Here is a 22429-nt window from a genome sequence, read left to right as displayed (position 1 = left end):
TCATCAAAATCCCTTGTGAGAGCTTCCACATCCGGCACGGTTGGCAAGTTATCAATATAAGGAATCTCCCTTGAATGAAACGGCACTTCAGACTCGTACACTTTTCGTCTATGGGGGCTCTCTTCAAATCGGGTCATTCCTCCTCGTCCTCTTCATCACCATCCTCACGAGCAAATGGTGTCTCGTCTCCCGATTCATCGGCATTGTTATCGTAATCGCTGTTCTCTTCCTCACTTTGTGCATCTGCCAGATCCTGATGTAATACGTCGTTTTCGGGCAATTGAGTGAGTACGGGTAGTTCAACTTGCTCGTTTTTACTGCACATTTCAACAAAAATATAAGCTACTAAATTAATAAATGCTTTATATATGGCTGTAGCTTTTCACTTACAAGTCGTAATGTGATGACATTCCATGATGGATGTTTTCAGTTAGGTGATGACTACCGGATGGGCCACTTGTAAAATTCATATCCGACCGGTACCCCCTATTAAATAAATGAGCATTAAAATTAATTCAATACGCAAAAATATACATAATTAACACAAATGAAAATTGAAGTTTACCACTCTTCTTGTGAATTATGGAAAGCAGGGTATAAATTATTTTCTCGCTGCTCATTCGCCGACGGTGATAAATTTAAATCAAGAAAAAATCTTTCATCCGGAACATGTCCGACAAAAACTGATCCAAAATAACCACCCGATGACTGGGGGTTATCTCTACTACGCACAACCTCATTTTTTGGAACGTCTTCGACCTTCACGTACATCTCCAACATTGTGATTACAAGAAATTCCCGACATTCGTCCGGAGTCCTCAAGAAATCACTCAAAGTGTCATCATCGTCGATGTTAAACTCTGAGTAAAAAGCAACCCCTTGCGGCGTAACGGAATACGGATATCTTCCGGTTACTTTGAGTATCACTGAACGTTTTCTCACACTCATTTTTTTGCATAACAACGATATCAATGTTTCGTACTCCATTGAAAGTGGCAATTTAACATTACACTTAGCAGGTAAACTGTAGCCCACAAAGTTATTCTCCATCACAACCTCACCCCCCCAATATAATGATATTCTTATTCTACGTTCTTCAGATATAATGAAAAAATGCTGGAGAATTTAACAACAATAGAAACCAACAAGAGTTAACAAAATTTTTTGAATGAAGTTGTGGCGATTCTACGATGTTTATATAGGAAATGGCTAGCCGAGGTTTTTTTTTTTTTTTTTGTACATAGCGCCATAAAAAGTGGCTTTATACGCTTTTAAATTATTGAACCCAAAAATTATTGGTGGGGTCAGGTAATAAGGGTATAACGCCACTATTAATGGCGCTATGTAAGGTGTGTCAGTATAGCGCCACAAATAGTGGCGCTATACAGTAACGGTGCAGTTAACGTTACTGTATAGCGCCACTATTTGTGGCGTTATATATAGTTTGGTAACTTTTTTTAACACTTATTTGCGTATTTTTAGTAAAAAAAAACACATTTTGGTTCCGGATTCGCGAGGAGAGGGGCCATGATTCCACCCGTTACCAAACAACGTAAAATAAAGTCCAAAAATAAGAAAAATTTACTGAAAAGACACAGAAAATCCGGGGGGGGGGGTGTTAAATAAAAATGAGAGGGTTAATAGAATTAATTTTTTTTATTTTGTGTCTCATACAGTTAATATTTGTTGTACAAGACTGTTTTTTTATCTTATAAATTATAATTTTGTGGACCTAGATTTTTGTAGACTCAAACGTATATGATATAGATTTACAAATTTGTGAAATAAAAAAATACTTCATACAACTAATATCAGTTATTTAAGGCGCACCGTAAAACTTCTCATGACAACATAAAAAAGTAAACGTGTTTTCACCACAAAAAAAAAATGTACTGCCATTTCTTCTTCTGTGTATGCGCCAAGTAACATCTCATCAATCAAAGTGATTATAAGAGGGAGAAAGATAACCAAAAGGCAAAGAAAAACCAACTCTGTAAGAAAAGTAAAAGGAAAGAAAGATTGAAAGAAAGTGAGCAGATAGACAAAGAAAAGAAGCCATTTGTTAAGCAACTAGCATAGCTGGCAGGCAATAGAGGCAGCCGGGAAAGCATGCCTTTCTCTATTCAATTTTCCCTGTCCTCCTTAGCGTATCAATAGCGCTTTGATGGATTTAATCATATTCATTGTATATATAAGGGATTTTATGCTATTAATTCAATTCAATCGATTATAATATGTTACTATTATATTTTTCAGATAATCATATCTGATTTGCCATGACCATATAAAGTCAATTTAACGTGATAGTAAAACAAATTTAAATTTTAGTTATATATATTGACAGTTAATTTAAATCTTAGTGTAGTTAAACATGTGATAGTAAATTATCATTTTTCCAAGTTAACAATTAGTGCTATCATTGAAATTGACATATAATTATAGTGATTTAATTGCATAAAGAATTTTACAAAATTTAAACTCTTTTTATTTTTTAACTCCTACTTAGACTCCTAATTAATAGACATTATTTCAATTTATGTGAACCTATTTAATTTGTTACTGGGTTAAAAAAACGAGAAGATTATTGAACTTATAGTGTAAAATGAGGCATATATAATTGTATAAAGGTAAATTTCTTTTAATGATCAAACTAAAAAAGAAATAGGTTCACATTAATTGCAACGGATGAGATACATCTTATCACTAAATCAACCTCTTTTATTGCACTTTATTCAATGTATTTCCTATATTTATTCTTTCAATTAATAATGCCGTGTTTTGGGCCAATATTGTCCCGTATCTTTGAAGGTATGTCTATTTTGGTCCCTCAAATATAACCTTGCACATATTTAGTCCCTTAAGTATGCTAAAGTGGAACACCTTTAGTCTTACTGGCGCAATGTGTTAAAAAACTAACAGTGTTACCCAACTCTGATTCATGAAGCAAATTTTCTGCTCTGAAGCAAAACGGTTCATCCCCTTTTATTGGATAACGCAAATTACCACTTTAATTCCTCATTTTTAGATAATGTCTTCTAGAATTTTGACCTTGAAAATATCACCTTATGTGCTAGTTTTCAATGAGAATATATAGCCGCTGTAAAAATAATAGCCGAAAATATATATAAAATTTGTATATTTTTTTTGATATATCCATTTTGTATGTTAATATACAAAAATAATACAAATTTATTATATATTTTTTCGGCTACCAGATGTAAATAGTTTCTGGTACGGGCTAAAAGTGATAATATAACATGGTTATTCTTGCTTCAATAATATGCCTAGAAGTGATCCTGACAACTCTATTTTTTTCAATTTTTAATTTTTTTGGACAAATCAACCGAAATTTTTAAATGTATATATATACAAAAAAATATATAAATTTTTTTGGCTATTATTTTTAAAGCGGCTATACAATATCATTTTCTCATTGAAAGCTGACATAGAAGGGGATATTTTCAAGGTCAAAATTTTAGAAGACATTATCTAAAAATGAGGAATTAAAGTGATAATTTGCGTTATCCAATAAAAGGAGAGGAAATGTTTTGCTTCAGAGCAAAAGATTTGCTTCATGAATCAGAGTTAGGTAACACCATTAGTTTTTGAACACATTGTGTCAGTGAGACTAAATGTGCTCCACTTTAGCATACTTAAGGGACTAAATATGCTCGTGGTTATATTTAAGGGACCAAAATAGACCTACCATCAAAGATAAGTGACAATATTGGTCAAAAACTCTAATAATGCCTTAATCTCAAGTTAATTCTAAATGTTCGTTTTATTTAGGCCTAATTTATGTCAAATCATATTCAAAGAATCCATTATAATTATAATAATACTTTTTCCATTATTCATAGTAGTACTTGGGAATCTACCATACTTTAGGGGTCGTTTGGTAGCTGGTTAGAGAAGAGTTATTCATGTATTAAAATTAGCATAATTTTATACATTGTTTGGTTAAAGAAGGGGACAAAATAATTTCCACATAGAAGTTGTTTTTTCTCTCTTTTCCACATAATATGTAGCATTGCTAATACAATATTTAGTTCATGTTTTTCTTTTCCGCATAACTAATACATGTATAAGTTATGAGGGATCTATGTATTCTTTATGTAGGGTAGAAGGTGGAATAACTTATACATGTATTAGTAATACTTGTATTAAAACACAAAATGACAAGAATACCCTTTATTCAAACTTGTATTTTTTTGTTTAAAAAAAAATATTTAAATTATACTAACAATTTTAATAAAATAAAGTAAGCTAATATAAATAACACTCACATTATATTTATATTACTAATCCTTATATAACTACCGCATAATTAATCCATGCATAACTAATCCCAACATAACTCAACCTGGCATAAATTATCCCTGCATAACTGATCCCTACATTACTTATTCATGCATAACTAATACATACATAACTAATACCTACATAACTAATACATATATAACTAATTACCTGCATAACTCTAACCGACAACCAACCGACTCCTCACTTTACATAAATAAAGACAACATAAGCGAGTTAAATTGATTTCTTTTCCTTTTCCTTTTACTTACCTTCATAACATTTACTAAGAGCCCGTTTGGATGAAATTGTTTTAAGTGACTTTTAAGTCAAAATAGTTTTTAAGTCATAATTTAAAAATTCTAACTTTTAGCTTTTGATTTTTTTTTTTGTCATTTTAACTTAAAAGCATTTTTTTACTTTATTCAAACACTATAAAATGACTTAAAAATTATTTTGACTTAAAAACACTTAAAACAACCAAATCCAAACGGCTTCTAATTCCTTTCAACATCTATCCTTGGAAACTGCTCTGATATAGGATATCCTATTTAATGTATTTGTATTTTTGGTATATGTGTAGTTATTTAGTCATAAATCATTAAATCTCCTTTTTGTTGCTTATTTTCTTTCTGTATAATAGGCCACCACCTCTTCCCTCATATTCTCTGTATAGCTAGTAGTATATGTGTATTTTGCTTTTTTGTTTCCACCCACCATTTCATTGTCATCTCATCCTTCAACTCCCCATCCACCCACACGACCTCCCTTTCGTGGTCTTCTGTTAAACTCCGTGAGTCTTGCATGTATCTTTGGTTCTTTTGTATTAGAGGGAAAGAAGCAATCTCGGTCAACAGAGAGGTGAAATCATTTTGCTCATATTTTGAAAATCATATCTAATGCTTTGTTGCCCATTTTGTAGGTGGTGTCACTGTAGATCTGCTGCTTCACTTGTTTCTCTTTCAAAGGTAAATTTATTTCTCTTTTACTCGATCTTCTCTGTTGCCTCCATTTTTTTTGGTGATTTTTCTCCCCCTTTTCAAAGTTTTTTTTTTTTTTTTTTGATTATTTTTGTGTCGCTTTCTCATTTTTAGTTCTGGGTTTGTGTGTAAATTCCATTTATTTGAGATGGTGGAGATTTCCCTTTAGAATTTTCACTATTTTCTGTGTTAAAAAGCTCCTTTTTTTGGCTGATTTTTGACTTGGTGCATACCTGCTTCCACCTCTTTTTCGAAATTAAGTATCTTTTCGTTCTTTGATGGTTCTTTATAGAGCTGTTTTAGAGATGGAATGAGTTAAAAGCTTGTCTTTTTTGAAAAAAAAACAACTCTTTTTAGCTCTTATGTTTAGATGGTTGGAAAGACATTGATTTTTATTTGACCAATTATATTGGATATTTGGAAATTAAGAAATTTTTATCTTCCTTCTTTGGTTCTTGATGTCTACCTACATGTAATCAGATTGCAGATGTATACCCTTTTTTTATTTGTAGTTTCAAGTAAATCTTGCTTCTTTTCTTGTCAATGTTTATATTTGGCTTGGCCATGGATGTTTAGTTCTTTGATATCTTCTCTTGTTTATTTCTCCTGGGGTTGGTTTAGGGGATGGGGTTTCTATATTTCTAGTGGGATGTTGTTTTCTGGTTTGCTGTGCTTCAATTTACCTTTACTTATATTTGAAGACTAGGGTGTTTGATAGGTTTTATCTGGTTCTTTGGTATGCAATGTAGTTGTGGTATGAGAATACTTTTACATAGTTGTTGTTGCTTAAAGTATTCCTACTACTTCAATCTAACAGAAACCATTTCACTCATTGTAGTGCAAATTTTCATGAGGTGCACTCGATCAGTTGCTTTCAAGGCAATGTAACATTGACTTTTTACACGGTTCTCTACTTTCCAGGTTACTGAAGGACTAGGTGCGGGTCTCTGCACTCTGCAGTTCCTTCTTAGACTCTCTTGTGGATTGTGAATAGAGTATAACATAGCCCTAATGCAAGGGCAACAAAGTACCATCGGTTCATTTTCAGAAACTTTAGATTTTGGTTCTACTTCAACATCGGGTGATGGTATAGATCAGCAGATGTGCTGGAATAGTCGTGTACCAGATTATGTGGTATCACCTAATGAGAATAATATTTCTTTTCTTAATCCTGTGAGCCAAGAGAGACGGAACATAATGGGGTGGGGTTTAGGAGAACCGAGCTCCACAAATCATGCTGGTCAGAGTGAACGGAAAAGAGATCATGGTTGGTCATCTACAATGAATGCATTTCCGGAACCTTCTCACTTCTCTGACGAACATCAATATGGGTCGCCCAACATTCTTTCATTGAGTAATGTAGAAGTAAATTTGAACAGTGTGCAGATGGCTAACAGCAGTATATTCTCTCAAGGTTCTAGTCCAGCTACCCTTCCTCATGATATCAACACAAATTCAGGGTTTGAGGGGCACCATGGTAATGATGACAGTGAAGATGACTGTCAAATAATGGAATGTACTCCAGCATACAAGTCTGATTTACCAGGAAAAGAGCGGATGTCATCTGCTACTGCTTGTCATACTTTTGCTGGGCCTTCTGGTACTAATGGATTCTTGATAGATGAAAATGATGGCAGGCCAGGCTCTTCGTTGGATGGTCGTCGCTTATCTTGCAAGAGAAAAGCACTTGAAGGACATCTGGGCCAATCTTCAGCAAGTGGAAGTAGAAATTATATTCCACATGCCGAAAACAGCTTATGGCATTCTCTACCTTCTCCACATAGTATGTGCACAGGTGCAAGTATCTGTGCTCCAACAGAAGGGAGCAGAAGCATCAATTTGTCAGAGCAGCTTAACCCAAGACTTGGGCTTTCAATGGGAGGACCCACTTCAGAAAGTCCACTTCGTTTACCTGCTTCTGGACTTGCCGAAAGTTCCCGTAATACTTTCAGGCTGAGGGTTAATAGCTCACATCAACAGGATACCATTCCCAATAACCTGTTTCCTGCTGTGGCGGATGCTGGAAATGTTATTGTGTCATCTGACTGGCACTCATCAAGGGTCTTCCATAATAGTTCTTTGAATTTGATGTCTATGTCTGCAGCAGATAATGTAAATCCTCAAAGCCAGGCCCCGGTGGTCCATGTTCCTTCTCTGCATCGAAGTTCAGAGGCTAGGTGGGATTTAGCACCTAACTCGAGATCTAGCAGTTCATCAAGCTTTTCTGCATCTAGAGAGAGAGACTCTGCACCATATCAAGAACCCCACTCAAGAAGTTTGTCAAGGAACATTTCACAACATCCAATGTTTATACCTGCTACTGATGCAAGAAATCTGAACCAAAATCCTGTCAACTGGAGTTTAGCTGGTGGTGGGAATATTTCCAGTGTTGGAAATGTTGCATCCACATCTCGAAGTAGCTCGAGTTCACACTCCAACTTGTCTTCTCCTTCTTGGGTTCAACACAGAAATCCTCCACAATATTCCCGGAGACTGTCTGAATATGTCCGAAGGTCTTTGTTGTCTTCAGCTGATGCTGAACCTGGAGGTCATAGTGGTATTAGTCCTTCACTATGTCTGAGTGCTGCCTCTCGGGCGTTGGAACTTTCTGGCAATCATGGACATCGTCAATCAAGGTCAAGGTCCACAGCATTGTTGGAGAGACATCTTGATGGTGGTATTGGAGCTTCTCATTCTAGAAGGACTTTGGCTTCTGCCAGTGAAGGAAGAAGCAGGCTAGTCTCTGAGGTATGTTCTGCAACTTATATGGTCAAATATGCTTTCACATTTGTTATATGAAGCCAAAGTGGACTTAGACCCTAATCTGCTTATAATAGGCCTTATTTACGTATCACTCAATAATTTGCTTACCCATAGGAATATTAGGGCATGCATCGCAATAAAATCCAAGGGTCACTACAATAACATCTCAATGAACCTAAATTTGTGATCCCAAATATAGCAGATTGAGCTTTCTTACTTATGTCCCTCTCAGGTTTTGCACAGATAATGTATGTTACTCTTGTAGTTGTGGATGCAAATGTATTCTATAGTTGTATCCTGAAATATCCAACTGTGTTCCTCTTGACGTTTTGTCACCACAAACCGGTTAAACCTCTTTGATGATAAAATTTCTGAAGTGCTTTTGCTAGTGTCTACGCTAGATGTAATTTAGTGGGATCTTAGTGTAATGTACAACCTCTCACAAGTGCATTATCTTATAGGGAGTTAGGAGTCCATTTTACCTTTTTATTCTTGGATGCAGTTTCCAAGCTTTGATGTGGAAAAGGTCTGCTCTTTTGGTTTGGGGTTTGTTTCGTAGATTATCTTTCTCTCATGCAATTATTGTTACAAGGAGCAATGGTGCATTTAGCTTATAGTTAATAGTGTTAGCCTCACCTAGTTTCCAGCTTAATTGGAGGTTTTTGTAAAAGACTAGAATGAGAAAGCTTTAATTCTTTTTTATGGATGTAGTTTGCATTGTAAACTGTCCATTTATTACCAATAACTGGCCATTAATCACTTTTGTTGAACAGATTCGCAATGTATTGGATCTTATGCGCAGGGGAGAAGGCTTACAACTTGAGGTTAGATTCTTGAGTAGGATGATGGCTTTATAAGTTTACAGCTTTTCTGTTCTATTGGATTACAAGATTCTCTATCACCTACATGGTCTGAGGTACAACAGATGTTGCTACAAAGCCAAGAACCTTGGTTTTGGCTGCCATGGCTAGACTATACTTTGTGCTGAAAAGCCAAGGCTTCCTCTGATGTTTTTGCCTTTATATTTTTTGTCCATCTTTATTCTTTTTCAGCTGAGTCTTAGGCGGTTTGTTTTTCCTTGTCTGGAGGAATATGAAGTAATAATGAACCAACTTGATGTGTAAGACAGGCTAATTTGAAGGATTTGTTGCTAGCAGTCATTTACTTCAAACTTCTATTTCTACGTTTCAAAATGTGTTTTTGAAAGTCAGATATATAAATACTATTTTGTAAACTAGAAAGCACGTGCAGAACTATCAACCTGTATTATGCTATGCTCTTTACTTGCATGCCTAGAGCCTGCATAAAAAGTGCTGTGTTACTGTGTATAAAGTGAGCAAACAGCAATATATCATCAAGTTTTGCTCAAGAGAGGAAATAAATAAAACTATTCTGTTTTTTGTTTAGATCAAAATTCATTCGTTGGATTCCTATTATTCACCCTGGAGATAAAGATCACGGTCAGGGCATCATTTTACTCGTTAACTTATTTTCCATTCCATTCGTAATGGAAGTAGTCATTTTCATTGATGAAGAGAGTGAAAGAGCTTTCTTCTCAGTTCTATATGTGCATATGATAGATTAGATATCAAAAAAATCACATATGGAATTTAATATCCTTATATTCCAGGATGTTATGATCCTTGATCAGTCAGTCTTCTTTGGAACGGCGGATATTCATGATCGCCATAGGGATATGCGGTTTGATGTTGATAACATGTCGTATGAGGTTAGTTGGCTAAATAGAATTGCATTATACTCTATGCAAACGTTGCTAACTTGTCCAGGTGCTGTGTTTGCAGGAGTTACTGGCACTTGAAGAGCGCATTGGGAATGTGTGCACTGGACTGAGCGAAGAAGCTATTTTGTGCCAGTTGAAGCAGCACAGCTATATTTGCGTTAAATCAGAAGAACCCATCGATGCAGAGCCATGCTCTATATGTCAGGTACTTAATTTGAAATATTCTACAACTGCGACATGCCAGAGATCTAATAAAATATGGTTCATACACATTCTTGGAGTTTTCTCATTCAGGCGTTCTTATGGATTTCCTATAATTTGCAGGAAGAATATAATGATGGAGAGGATCTTGGTACCCTGGAGTGTGGCCATGATTTTCATAGTGACTGCATTAAACAATGGCTCAAACACAAGAATATATGCCCCATTTGCAAAACAACGGGGCTGAATACCTGAGGAAGGCATTGAACCTTGTTCTCTTATTTAAGAAAGTCTTCTTGATGCCCACCCAAGAATGGCGCAACAAAGTGGTTTCCGTGGCATCTTGGAGAAAGATATTTGTATTTTTCTCTGTTTATTTTATTCTGATATTAATCTGGTGGATTTAGCACTAGCATCATAGTCATTCATTTAGGAAAAAATTACATTATTGCTCATTTGGAATTTACAGTTTCCCTACCAATTTATTGACACAATTGGTATTTATTTGGTTCATCCCCCCCCCCACCCTACCCCTACCCCTTTCCTGTTTCCTAAGGTGTCGTTTGGTACGAACTAGGAAGAAATAATCCCAAACAGAATCTAGCATTGTTTCATACAATAGGTACTCCTTTTCTTTTCCATAGAAAACATAGCATTGTTAATTCAATGTGTAATTCTTGTTTTTCTTTTTTGCATAACTATACACAAATAATGCTAGTATTTATGTATTATTTTATGCAAAATTGTAATGATTCTACCGGTTGTTTTGAGTACTAGTTCCCTTTTTTGTGTTTTGAGACTTTTCATAGCTTTATTTAATGATTTATGACTTGCACGCATGGTCCGTATTGATTTTTGAAAAAAGTTTAATGTGAATTTTTAAAGAAAAAAGTGATTTTTGATTTTTAAAATGGCTAGAGTTTATGATTATTATGGTGGTTTTGTATGATGATTTTGAACTTTTATATATTTGATTGCTGTCTCGGGGTAACCTGAGGTTGTTTCAGCGCTTTATGAAGAAAGTTGGAAGTTTGAGTTTGAACTTTGAAAATCTTAGAGTTTTGATGATCGATTCTTTATTTTAGATGTTATTTTGATGATTTGAGCTTGCGAGCGAGTTTGTATGATGTTACTATACTTGTGTGGATGTTCAGATTGGAGCCTGAGGGGCTCGGATGGTTGTTGTTGTCTGATTTGGTATGACTGTTGTGTTGTTGGTGTTGTTGAACTGCAGATCTCACATTTGTGAGGTCCTACTCGCAAATACGAGTCTCACATTTGCGAGATTATGCTTGCATTTGCGATGTTGGAGGGGGATGGGTAGCTTCGCATTTGCGAAGCTATGTCCACTTTTGCGATAGGGGTGGCCTCCGCAATTGCGATGAGCTAATCGTATTTGCGACTCTGGAGAACAGGGGACAACTTCGCTTTTGTGAAGACGATTCCCCATTTCGATCCCTGTTCGTATTTGTGGACGCAATTGCGAACAAAAGTTCGTAATTGCGATACCTGCGACTAGGTAAAATATGGGAATTTTGGAACTTAGTTCATTTTACACTATTTTTGAGACCTAGACTCCATAAAGACGATTATTGGAGAGCAATTTCTTCCCAACTTCATATGTTAGTAACTTTTAACTTGTTTTCATTCAATTTCCAATACCTTTTCATAAATTTTCACTATCAAATCCAAGATTTCATAGAGTAGAAATTGGGATTTTGGGTAGAAATTAGGAATTTTATAAAATTGAGATTCAAAACCCAAATTAAAATCGGATCTCGAAACAAATCATATATTTGGACTCGAAGGTGAATGAGTAATCGAAATTTGATCTTAATCTCGAATTTCAATAATGTAGGCCCGGGTTGACTTTTTGTTGACTTTTGGATTTTGACTAAGATTGAACCCTTTTTGATTGAGGATGTTTCTTTTACAATTGTTTGACTTCCTTAGATGATATGTGACTAGGTTTTAATTATTCTGAGGAGTATTTCTAAGGAATATGGTATTGGATTGCGGAATTTGTCCCGAAATGAGGTAAGTATCTCGCCTAGCTTTGTTGAGGAAATTTTTTCTAATAAAGATATTGTTTGCTACATGCGAGGGTGGTGCATATACAAGGTGATGAGCATATATGCATGTGCTAGGGTTTCCATGTTCGGGGAGGGGAGAGGGAGTTATATGCTTCTTTGTGCCTTGTTGAACTTGGTGATCCTTTGACTTATGCTTCATTTAATTCTATGACTATGGAGTTTAGTTATCCATGTTAGAACTTATGACATCTTAAAGGAATTTGATGCATTATTTTTGAGATTGTTTACGTACTTAACTTGATTGTAGCATTATGAGCACACATCAATACCTGTTATTTGCATGTTACTTGAGCTTCTTTATCTTTAATAAGAGATGATGATTGGGGCCTTAGGGTAATGTTTGTCACGATGGGTATTTCTGTGCGTTTGATATAATGTTGGCATGATGAGCATTTCCATGCGGTTTGAAATAAGATTGCCCGTTTGTTTTTTCCATGCGAAAAGAATGGGAGTTGAATTTTTGTTATGATTACTCATTCGCTAGACACATACATACACTCTACCTTGGTTCCCATCTATGTTTTATGTTTAGTATGTTTCTTTCACGTCTTTGGTCCTTATGTGGCTTACTTTAATGTTTCCTATTTGGTATACTACTATCATATCTATGTTCCTACCTTGTTTGTTAGCATCACGGCCAAAAATTCAACTAGTCGTGATGATACCTAACCCAACCCGCTATCTAAGCTAGTTAACAACTATCTAATTTTTCGAGATTGATTAAGAGAAGAAATGATATTACAATTGCTTTTATACAAGAGTTTCCCAAGGACTGGTAATACAAATCATGAGCTTCTAAGATTTAGAGTTTACAAAGCTAGTGTAAAATAAATATATCGTCTGTCTAAATTATACGTAAACAGATTTTTCATAAGTCTAGAGCTACCATGAACAAGAGCCAGCTATACCCGGAACGTAGGTACGTCTCCAATGCTATCTCCCGTCATACACAGCAGCGTCAACATCCAAATCTGCACGCAAGGTGCAGAAGTGTAGTATGAGTACAACTGGCCCCATATACTCAATAAGTAACAAACCTAACCTTAGGTTAAAAGTAGTGACAAGTTGGGACAAGGGTCAGAGTCCAACTCCAATAACCAGTAACATTTCGTAACAATATAATAAAAATGGTACATGAAGTAACTCAAAGATATGATGCTTAGCTCATTCGCAGTTACGAAAAATAGGCATGCTTTTCAAGTATAACAGTAAATCCCAAGTTTTTCACCAAAAATACCAAAAATAGGAGTAAATTTGAAAACTATGATTTTTTCCCAAAAACTTCCAACAACAGGTAAGATGTTCCATTATCAAGTGGCATGAGGAAAGTATATCTCTATGCGTACATGTCAATGTATGCATGCCAACTGCAATACAATGCAGTGATAAAATCATATGCATACTCTTGGTGTATCAATTCACTCAGTCCTCCCAATCACTCAATCCTCACAGTCACTCAGTCCTTACAGCCATTCAGTCCTCACAGTCACTCAATCTTCCCAATCACTCGGCACCCGCGCTCAACACTCGCACTCGGCACTCACATTCAGTAGGTACCTACGCTTACTGAGGGAGTGTACAGACTCTGGAGGGGCTCCTTCAGCCCAAGCGCTATAATAAGCCTATCATGGCATAATCAATAAAACATGCTACAACGTGCAACCCGATCCCATAGATAAATCAATAATACTTGTTGCGGCATGCAGCCCGATCCTAACAATATCCTCACAATCAGGCCCTCAATCTCGCTCAGTCATCAATCTCTCCAATCTCTCGGACTCACAATGTCATGAAAATCAGCCCAAAAATAATGATGTGATGTATCAATAAATAGTAACAGAGACTAAGATATGATATGCATATGAATGCGTACAACTGAGTATGTAATTGCAATGTAAGCAAATAACCCAACAACAGAAATGACCTCAATGGGTCCCAACAGGATAAGCATGTAGCCTAGACATGGTTTCTAATATGGATCACAGCTCAATTACTCTAGCATGTAGAGATTTCATGGTTACAGATAAGATCAGGTAACTACATAGTACCATAGAAATAACTGAGTCACAATTCACACGGTGCTCTCCCACATCCCCATCATCTAGCATTGTATGTCACCTCAACACCAAACACATAACACATAATTTGGGGTTTCATACTTTCAGTACCAAGTTTAGAAGTGTTACTTACCTCGAACAAGCCAAATCCAATACCAAGCAAGCCAAGCGAATACTCCAAAAATGTCATCCCGCACGTACCGACCTTTGAACGACTTGAAACTAGAAAAAAGTAACTCAAATACATCAAATAAAGCCTAAGGAAACAATTCTATCAATATAGGTGGAATCTTTAATCAAAAGTCCAAAGTTAACCAAAAAGTTAAAAGCTTCCGAAATGAGAATTTCCTTTCCAAATCAACCCCTCAACTTCTAGAAATTCAATTTTGACCACGCGTACAAGTCATAATACCTGAAGTGAAGCAACTCAAAGCCTCAAACCGCCGAATGACGCGCTAGAGCTCAAAACGACCGGTCGGGTCGTTACATTTTCTCTACTTTTCTATCTTTATTTCTACGGATATTAGTTTAATAATGGTTTATATGTTTTTCTAGTATTGGTATGAGTCGATAATCTTTCTTCTAGGGTTTTGACGGAATTAATTATTGACCATGCTTATTTATAATTGAGACATTTTTATAATCTATTTATTCAACTATGTTTTGTTTGTTGTGAATTGAATGACCATTGATTAACTGTGCCTATTTATCATGTGTTGCTTGAAAAATAATACTCGATTAAGTTAGTGCTGAACAACGTCACTTCTGAGTAAATTAAGAGATTTATTACTTGGATTTAAAAGTGGGATTAAAGATAATGAAACTTTGGCACGCTCTTTGTGAGTAACTAGGGTTAGTTCGAGAGAATAATTCTAGAAAATTATTGCTTTTGATCGAGAGATAATTATGATAACAGGAGAACTCACGACCAATGGAGAATAACTCGGCGTCATTATAGTGAACACAGTAAGCATTCTTGATAATTGAGGAAATCATAATCCTAGGCTTTTTTCTCTTCAATTCACATATTTCTCTTTAGTTGATAATCTTATTTCTTTAGTATTTTTTAGTTAAGTAGTTTAAAACAAAAATCTTAATCTTCATAACTAGAAAATTGTTTGAACATGTTTTTTAGTGTTATTAAATAGCTACAGCTAATCCTTAGTTCTCTGTGGGATTCGACCCGGACTCTTAGACAAGATATTATATTTGCAGCGACCGATTATCCTTTTTAGGACTAGAGTTGGGCATGATCAAATTTTGGCGCCGTTGCCGAGGAACTAACGGTGTAGTTGTAGCTGTAAATATTGCTAGTTTCAAATTTGAACTTTTATTTTTTATTTTTTTTTATTTTAGAAACATGACATCTTGGAATTATGAGAGTTTGGATATTGGTAATTTTTCTTTTTATCTTCCTAATGCTTATTGTGAAGGAAATTAACCATGGCAAAATTATCAAAATATTCTCGAGAGCGAGTTATGTGCATCAACTCAATCTTATATGTAGAATGTGTGTGATAAGTGTGGTGGTCAAGATGTTCACTTTTATAGTTGTGCTTATATTTCTTATCCTTCTCCCACCCCTTATTCTGATAGTTCTACTTTTACTTGTGAAGTTAATAGGATCAAAGAACCTGGGATGCTGACCTAAATGAGATCAAGAATATGTTAATGTGCATTGTGGAACAATATAATGAGACACAATTATGGATAAAAAGGGAAGAGACAACTATTCACAACTTGAAGGCTCAAGTGAATCAAGTGGTGGAAGCTTTGAATGTTCAACAAGTCAATATGGTGGATAGTAGCCAAAAATAATGTAAATTAGAGTCAGCAGTTGACACTCTGATGGAGGAGGTCAGAATAGAATACCAACAACCTAGACAACTAGAATTTGAGGATGCCAATGTTGAAGCTGTGTTATTAGAGTAATCCAAGGACATTGAGGATATAAATTTTGTTGACTCTAGTGTCACTGATGTTGAGGATGTTGAAAGTCCTGAAGTTTTTTTGTTTGAGTGCATTGGTCCTCACTCCAAGCATTTTTTCACATTGTGCTTGGATAATGATATGAAAATATAGTCATCCGAGCCAATTGAGGAGTCAAGGGATGAGGAACAAAGTGCTTACATTCTGATATTTTTCGTGCCAGAAAGACAGGATTACTCATCTCATCTAAATGCCAAGAAGCATAGAATCTTATATTATTTCCTTGGGCTAGATAGATTTGTTCCACCGCCCCAAGAACATAATCATAAGCTTGAATCAAAACTTGGGGTTCAATTCATAAGTTCGAGGTGGAGGCATAAAGTGATTCACGTTGAGGCGCGACGTTAAATTAGACGCTTCTTTGGAGACAACCCAACTTTACTACTTTCTTTGATTTTTAGTTTTTTTTTATTGTGTTATTTTTTTAGTATAGTTTTTGTTTTTTTAGGAGCATGAGAAGAAAAGACATTGAAAGAAAGCAGAAGCAAGCCAGATGGTTGAAACTAAGTATGGGGTGCCCGTACAAAGGACCATGTCTGGAAGAAGTCTGAGTACCCTATGAGCTGATAATGCTTCGGGCTTTAGACTTTCAGGGAGTTTCTTTTATCCTCGTATTATTTATGGTGTGCATTCGGTACAATGCACAATTTTAAGTATATAGTGGGGGATATCTTATTTGTAGTACATTTTAATTATTTTTTTAGCATAGTAATCTCATTGGATTTTCTTGGACTTGGTTCTTTCCCAGTGAGCTTTTATTTTGAACCAAGCATTTTTGGTTTTCTATTTATAATAAACAAAAATAGAGAGGACTTGAAGGAAAGAGAATTCAATCCTTGAAAGTATTTTATGAGAGTCATCGAAGTTCTTTTTGAACCTCCTTTCTGAGATCATATTTGTACATTGACAGTTGAAACTGAGTGACTTGTAAATTCTACATAAATTATGTGGGGAGGCTTTGTTGTGCATTTTCGTGTATGCATGTCAGTCTAGAACTTTTTGTGCCTGTTGTTTGAGGCAAAATCCTAGGAAGTTTTGATCTTTAGAGTGATAGTAGGCCTTCTTTGATATAAACCACTAGTGCCTAAATTAGCCTACTAAATGAACGAATATACTAGTGTCCCAATTTGTGCCTATTAACCTTTTCTTTGGCAACCCATGTTATAAGCCAGGTCTATTTTGCATAAATCTCTCATGTTGACCCATCTTTACCTTAACTACTTTAGGTTGTGTGATTGAGAAAAAGTTGTGGTTATGAGAAAATATTTGTACTTGAAAAATCAAAGTTGCACCAAGAATAAAAGTAATGAAAGTTAAGTCCCTTGATATTCTCTTTTTCAAGCTCTATTCTCATCTTTAAAACAAAGTGTAAGTTGGGAAAAAAGAAGAGGGATACAAAAAAAAATTTGAGGACTTCTGTGATTGAGCTGTGAAAAAATAAAAATAAAGTGGGAAGTATTTACAAAAGAAAAGAGTGGGAAAAGTAGAAGTTAGTGATGCTTAAAGTGTCTAAGAGAAGATTTAGTCACTATATAACCAAAAGTATCCATACCTTACCCAAGGCAAAATTGCAAGCTTTGATAAGTCCTACTTGATTGTGGATTGAGATTCCTACATCAGTGGATAGTAATAGAATGGGCAAGCTTATGGTACTATATGTGCTGCATGTGAAAGTCCTTGATGAGTGTAAGTGTTTTGTTTTATATGCCCTGGTGTTTGTGATTGCTACTATAGATGCGTGTTTTGGGGGCATTTATTTGATTATGAGGTACAACGGGATTTGTGAGGAGCGAAGTTTCGAGTTTCAATATATGAATATGAGCAAAAGAAAGGTATTATACTCTTGTGGTTGATGTCTATGAATAATCGCTTGACGAGAGTTTGAATGAGCGTTACTGTTTTTTTTTTGTGATTTGACTGTGATGTTTTGTGTTTTCTCGAGGATGAGCAAAAGTTTAAGTGTATGGTGGTGATAATATGCTAGATTTATATGTAATTCGATATACTTTTCGCCTACTTTGGTGTGTTTTTAGATAATTTGAAGGTTCAAATATGACCAATTGAGCTTAATGGTTGAAGTTTCTTATATAGGAAGCCAAGAGAGAAAAATAGAGATGATTTGAGCAATAATGAAGCTAAAAGGCAATTTCTGAAGAAATAAAAGGAATATCGTAACCCGGACAATGAAGTAACTGCCCATAGCACAGGAAAAGTACATGAAAATTATGACCCCAGGCAGTGAAGTAACTTCACATAGCACATGAAAAGCACAGAAAAATCTAGAATTTCAACCAGATCGTAGGCGAAGCACATTTATGACATCAGTATAAATTCGCCTGCATTTTATCTTGAGGGAAAACTTAGTTAAAATTCTTTTAAAATTACTGAAAAATTATGTAAAAATACTAGTTGATGCTCATGCACTATTTTGAAAGTATATATGCATTTTAAAATATATGAGAAAAAATTGGGTATCAACACTAAGTCCTTCAAGCTCCAGTCATACCCAAGATTTTCCCTCACTTCAACCTTTTGAAAAAGAGGGTATAAGTTATGCTCCAAAAATTCCCAAGAAAAATATAATTCTACCTACTAGAGAAAAACCCCCAACAAGTGACATAGAGGCTACAATGAACTGGCAATCAGAATATTTCATCTGCCAAAACAAAGTGTTAAACATATTGGCAACACCATAAAGAACGTAGCCCATACAGAAAACAAAATGATGAGCAAAGTGGAAACAATTGAGAAAAAGGTGGAGCAGACATCGTCTCACCATGTAGGACTAATCAAAGCCTTGGAACTAAGATTGAAAAATTTACAATATGAGATTTGTCCGCTAGGAACTTCACTTTTTCAATTCTTCCAACAACAACAAAAGGAGACGATTTCCATCAGAGAACAAATTCAACTTTTGAGAATGATCATTTGAGACACAAAAGACCCCAGTTTTTTCCTCAAAACCTACCTTATTCCCTATGTTGCCACAAGAATATTCCCCACATAAATTGGACTACACCTTTTCTACTTTTCCCACTGGCTCACAAAATCTTATTTCTTTCACCTGGCCCTTAAAAGAAGAAAATAATTTTGACATTGAAAAAATGGTTTGGGACAGGAAAGATGCTCTTGCAGCGCAAAAACAAACCAAGAAAAGGCGAGATCGTGATGAAAGTTCAAAAGGGTCCAACCCCGAAAATCTGATGATTTCTGATCCGAAGACTCCAGACCTCATAAAGAACAGAGCAAGAGACTCCAAGAAAGCAAACTAGATCATAGATACGAAAGTTTCCCCAAGCGACTGGCTTCAACAACCCATAAGGGACGGCTTGCCAAGCTACACAAACACAAATAGTTAATTTGCTTATAGTCGCAAAAGTTTTCCTACAAAGGGGCTGGCTTCAACAACCCATAAGGGACGGCTTGCCAAGCTACACAACTTATAAAACTTTTGTACTATAACCAACGTTAGCTGTTTATAACTCAGAAAACTTTTGTACTATAATAAGCTAACTTTCTTAGAGTATTCTTACTCTATTTTCATACATGGACCAGCCTTTCCACCCATTCGAAAGAAAGAACAAGAGGGAAATTTAGAAAGAACTCATATGTCATATATCACAAAGATTTACAAAGGTTACAAGATGATCTTACAACTACTACAAGGCCTCCTTTATATAGGACTAGGAGGTTACTACAAGACAAACTCACATTATTAAATAAACCTATCTTATATGGAAAACTTATCTACAAGTGGATCCCTCTTGGCATGTGAAAGACCTTAGGCAAAACAACTAAAAAGCTCCTGAAAACATGTGAAAGGGGTGAAATATACATGGTATAACATGTAAAAGTATGCGGGAGCATGTGACAGCATGTGAAAGTAGGGTGTTTCATGTGACAAAGCATGTGAAAACAAGTGGAAGTGGGGCCCAGATAGTATGGAAAGATGTGAAAATTTGTCTTGGCATGGGCAGATGATTTTTGAGGGTTTTTTGGTAGGTAATGTATGATTATGGTGGGTTTAGCATGGATTTAGATAATTATCCTTCATTGATTCTAGGGTTATCTTCTAGGAATCTTTTCAAAGACCTTGTGTAGTAACGTCTGGAACTTGACGGTCCTTCTTCACTATGTTCTTTCTCCTTTGGATTGAGAGATGTAATCTACAACCGTAATTTGGAGATGTCATGAGTGATCTTTTATCGGATGACTTCTTATGGGGTTTGATATTCTTTTGCTGCTTCCCGGACTCTTTTTTAGTGAGGATGAGTGCTTGTATAATTCTAGCTTGCCCAATCTTTTGGCCATATCTCTCTCGGGATGCACCTGTTTTGCTGGAAGAGGATTCTTTGTGCTTCGCTATATTCTCCTTCCATGGATAAAATGGACACGGGAAATTTCCACCAGAATAATGCCGCTACTTGCGCCTGGACTTTTTCATTAATAATATTCACTGGCCTATGGAATATGAATACCTTTATTGTGTAGAAATTATTGAAATATTTTATCCAATATCTTCTAGGTTTGAACCATAGTAAAAATACTTTGAGAGCTAGTTCAATGTTATTAAAATCCTTAAAGATGCTGCATTTGAATTCCATGAAAATATAATACTGATAGCATAGGTACCAGAAAAACCATAATAGTTCTTGTGGAAAATCCTTAGCTTGTGCTATGAATATATGGCAAAATGGATATTTTGGATTGACTCTATAAGGCTTAAGAATGGATCCTCCATGTTGTTGGAAAACTTGGAGGTCATAATAAGTTCTCCTTTCCATTAAAATTGATGGATCAAAGGGATCCATGAGGTTGAACAACTCCGATGGATGATCCATTGGTTTCAATAAACTTGTTCCCGGTACGTTTGAAAACATAAAGATGTGACTAGTTAACTTTTGCTTTGACATTATCTTTGCTGGAAAATCTCTTTGAGAATTCTTCTGGTCAAGACAGAAAATCTGCGAGAATATTATCCTTTCCTTTCAAGTGCTTGACTTGAAACTTGTATGAGAGAACCATTGAGCCCATCTGAGAATCTGAGGATCGGGAATAATTTTTGCATTTATCTGGATCATCTTTGGGAAAGCCTTCATATCCATCTCTATTAGAAATTCTGTATGAATAAGGAAGAAATTTAATTTCTTGATTCCATTCGTTATGCAAGAATTTCCTTGAAAGTGGAGTGATAATGTTGCTCGACATCTTTGAATTTTCCACTAGTATATCCACATATTTTTCTCTGGCCATTTTTTTTCTTCAAATAGAACAGCGCTCCAATATTCATTGCTGGCATCAGTTTGCAGTATCTTCTTACCTTCTGAAGGGATGTAGAAGGACTTGACATTTTTAGATATCTCCTTTATTTCTCTAACTGCTTCATCTTGTTTCTTTCCCCATGATGGAGTATTTTTATTGAGCATCTCTGTTAGCGGAGAAATATATGTGGAGATATTTGGGATGAAATCTCTAACATAATTTACTATACCCAAGAACTGTTGGATTTGTTGTTGATACCCAATTTTTTTCTATATATTTTTAATATGTAAAATAACTTCAAAATAGCATATGTATGCATATATAAGTATGTCCAAATGTTTTATTATTATTTCCTTAATTTTCAAAGGCTTTTAAATCAATTTATTCCCCTATTTTACCCATAAAAACATAATAATTATTTCCAAAAATTATTATTTTTAGTAATTCATTTATTGAAATTTTATATTTATGCTAAAATATAGTTAAGGTAATTTTTGCATATTTTTACAAATTTATTTAGTATTCTTAAAACTAAATTGCATATAATTGCAATATTAGCCTCTTTTAGGATTTAATTGCGTTTATATTCATAAAAATTAAGTCCAATATTTTTAAATTGATAACTATATGTTATAAATCATTTCAGTGCTTTTAATTTGTTTCCAGAAATTAATTTACTATTTTTTATAATTTTAAAAAGGGAAAATTGGCTATTTAAATAATAGCCAGTTGCATTTCAATTGTAGCCTAAATTGAACCCCAAATCAGATCTAATTTCCCATGGACCAATTTTGTTTAAACCCGACCCTTAACCCATTTAAACGACCCAACCCGGATTCCCACCTAACCCCTTTAATCCCAGCCATTGATTATTTAGATCAACGACCCCCATTACCCCTTACCTTTTTTAACCACAAACGACCCCTTACCCTACTTCATTTCTCACCAATCGCCGCCTCTGAATCCCTCTTCTCTCCCAACCCTCTCTGAAACCTCATGAACCCTAGCCGCCGCCATCTATCCCCACCCTAATCCGCCCTAAAC

At 35.3% G+C, this 22429-nt stretch overlaps 1 protein-coding gene across 2 annotated transcripts; it reads left to right on the top strand.

Annotated features, from left to right (window-relative positions):
• The first annotated feature begins 4874 nt into the window (after window positions 1–4874).
• LOC107792615 (putative E3 ubiquitin-protein ligase RHG1A) lies at window positions 4875–10488 on the top strand. 2 transcript variants are annotated; one of them, XM_016614851.2, is made up of 7 exons: window positions 4875–5092; window positions 5222–5267; window positions 6201–8027; window positions 8816–8866; window positions 9673–9771; window positions 9845–9988; window positions 10108–10488. In XM_016614851.2, exons 3-7 carry the CDS (start codon window positions 6291–6293, stop codon window positions 10237–10239), a joined length of 2163 nt encoding a protein of 720 aa, XP_016470337.1. In that variant the 5' UTR covers window positions 4875–5092; window positions 5222–5267; window positions 6201–6290; the 3' UTR covers window positions 10240–10488. The 2 variants fall into 2 exon arrangements, with proteins under 2 accessions (XP_016470337.1, XP_016470338.1); XM_016614852.2 differs by having other exon boundaries at window positions 4957–5092; window positions 6118–8027.
• Window positions 10489–22429: the final 11941 nt, after the last annotated feature.

Source organism: Nicotiana tabacum, chromosome 18 (genome assembly GCF_000715075.1).
Source record: "Nicotiana tabacum cultivar K326 chromosome 18, ASM71507v2, whole genome shotgun sequence".
Classification (NCBI taxonomy): domain Eukaryota; kingdom Viridiplantae; phylum Streptophyta; class Magnoliopsida; order Solanales; family Solanaceae; genus Nicotiana; species Nicotiana tabacum.
Note: the sequence above shows the minus strand (reverse complement) of the source record. Positions and strands in the feature narration are given on the sequence as shown.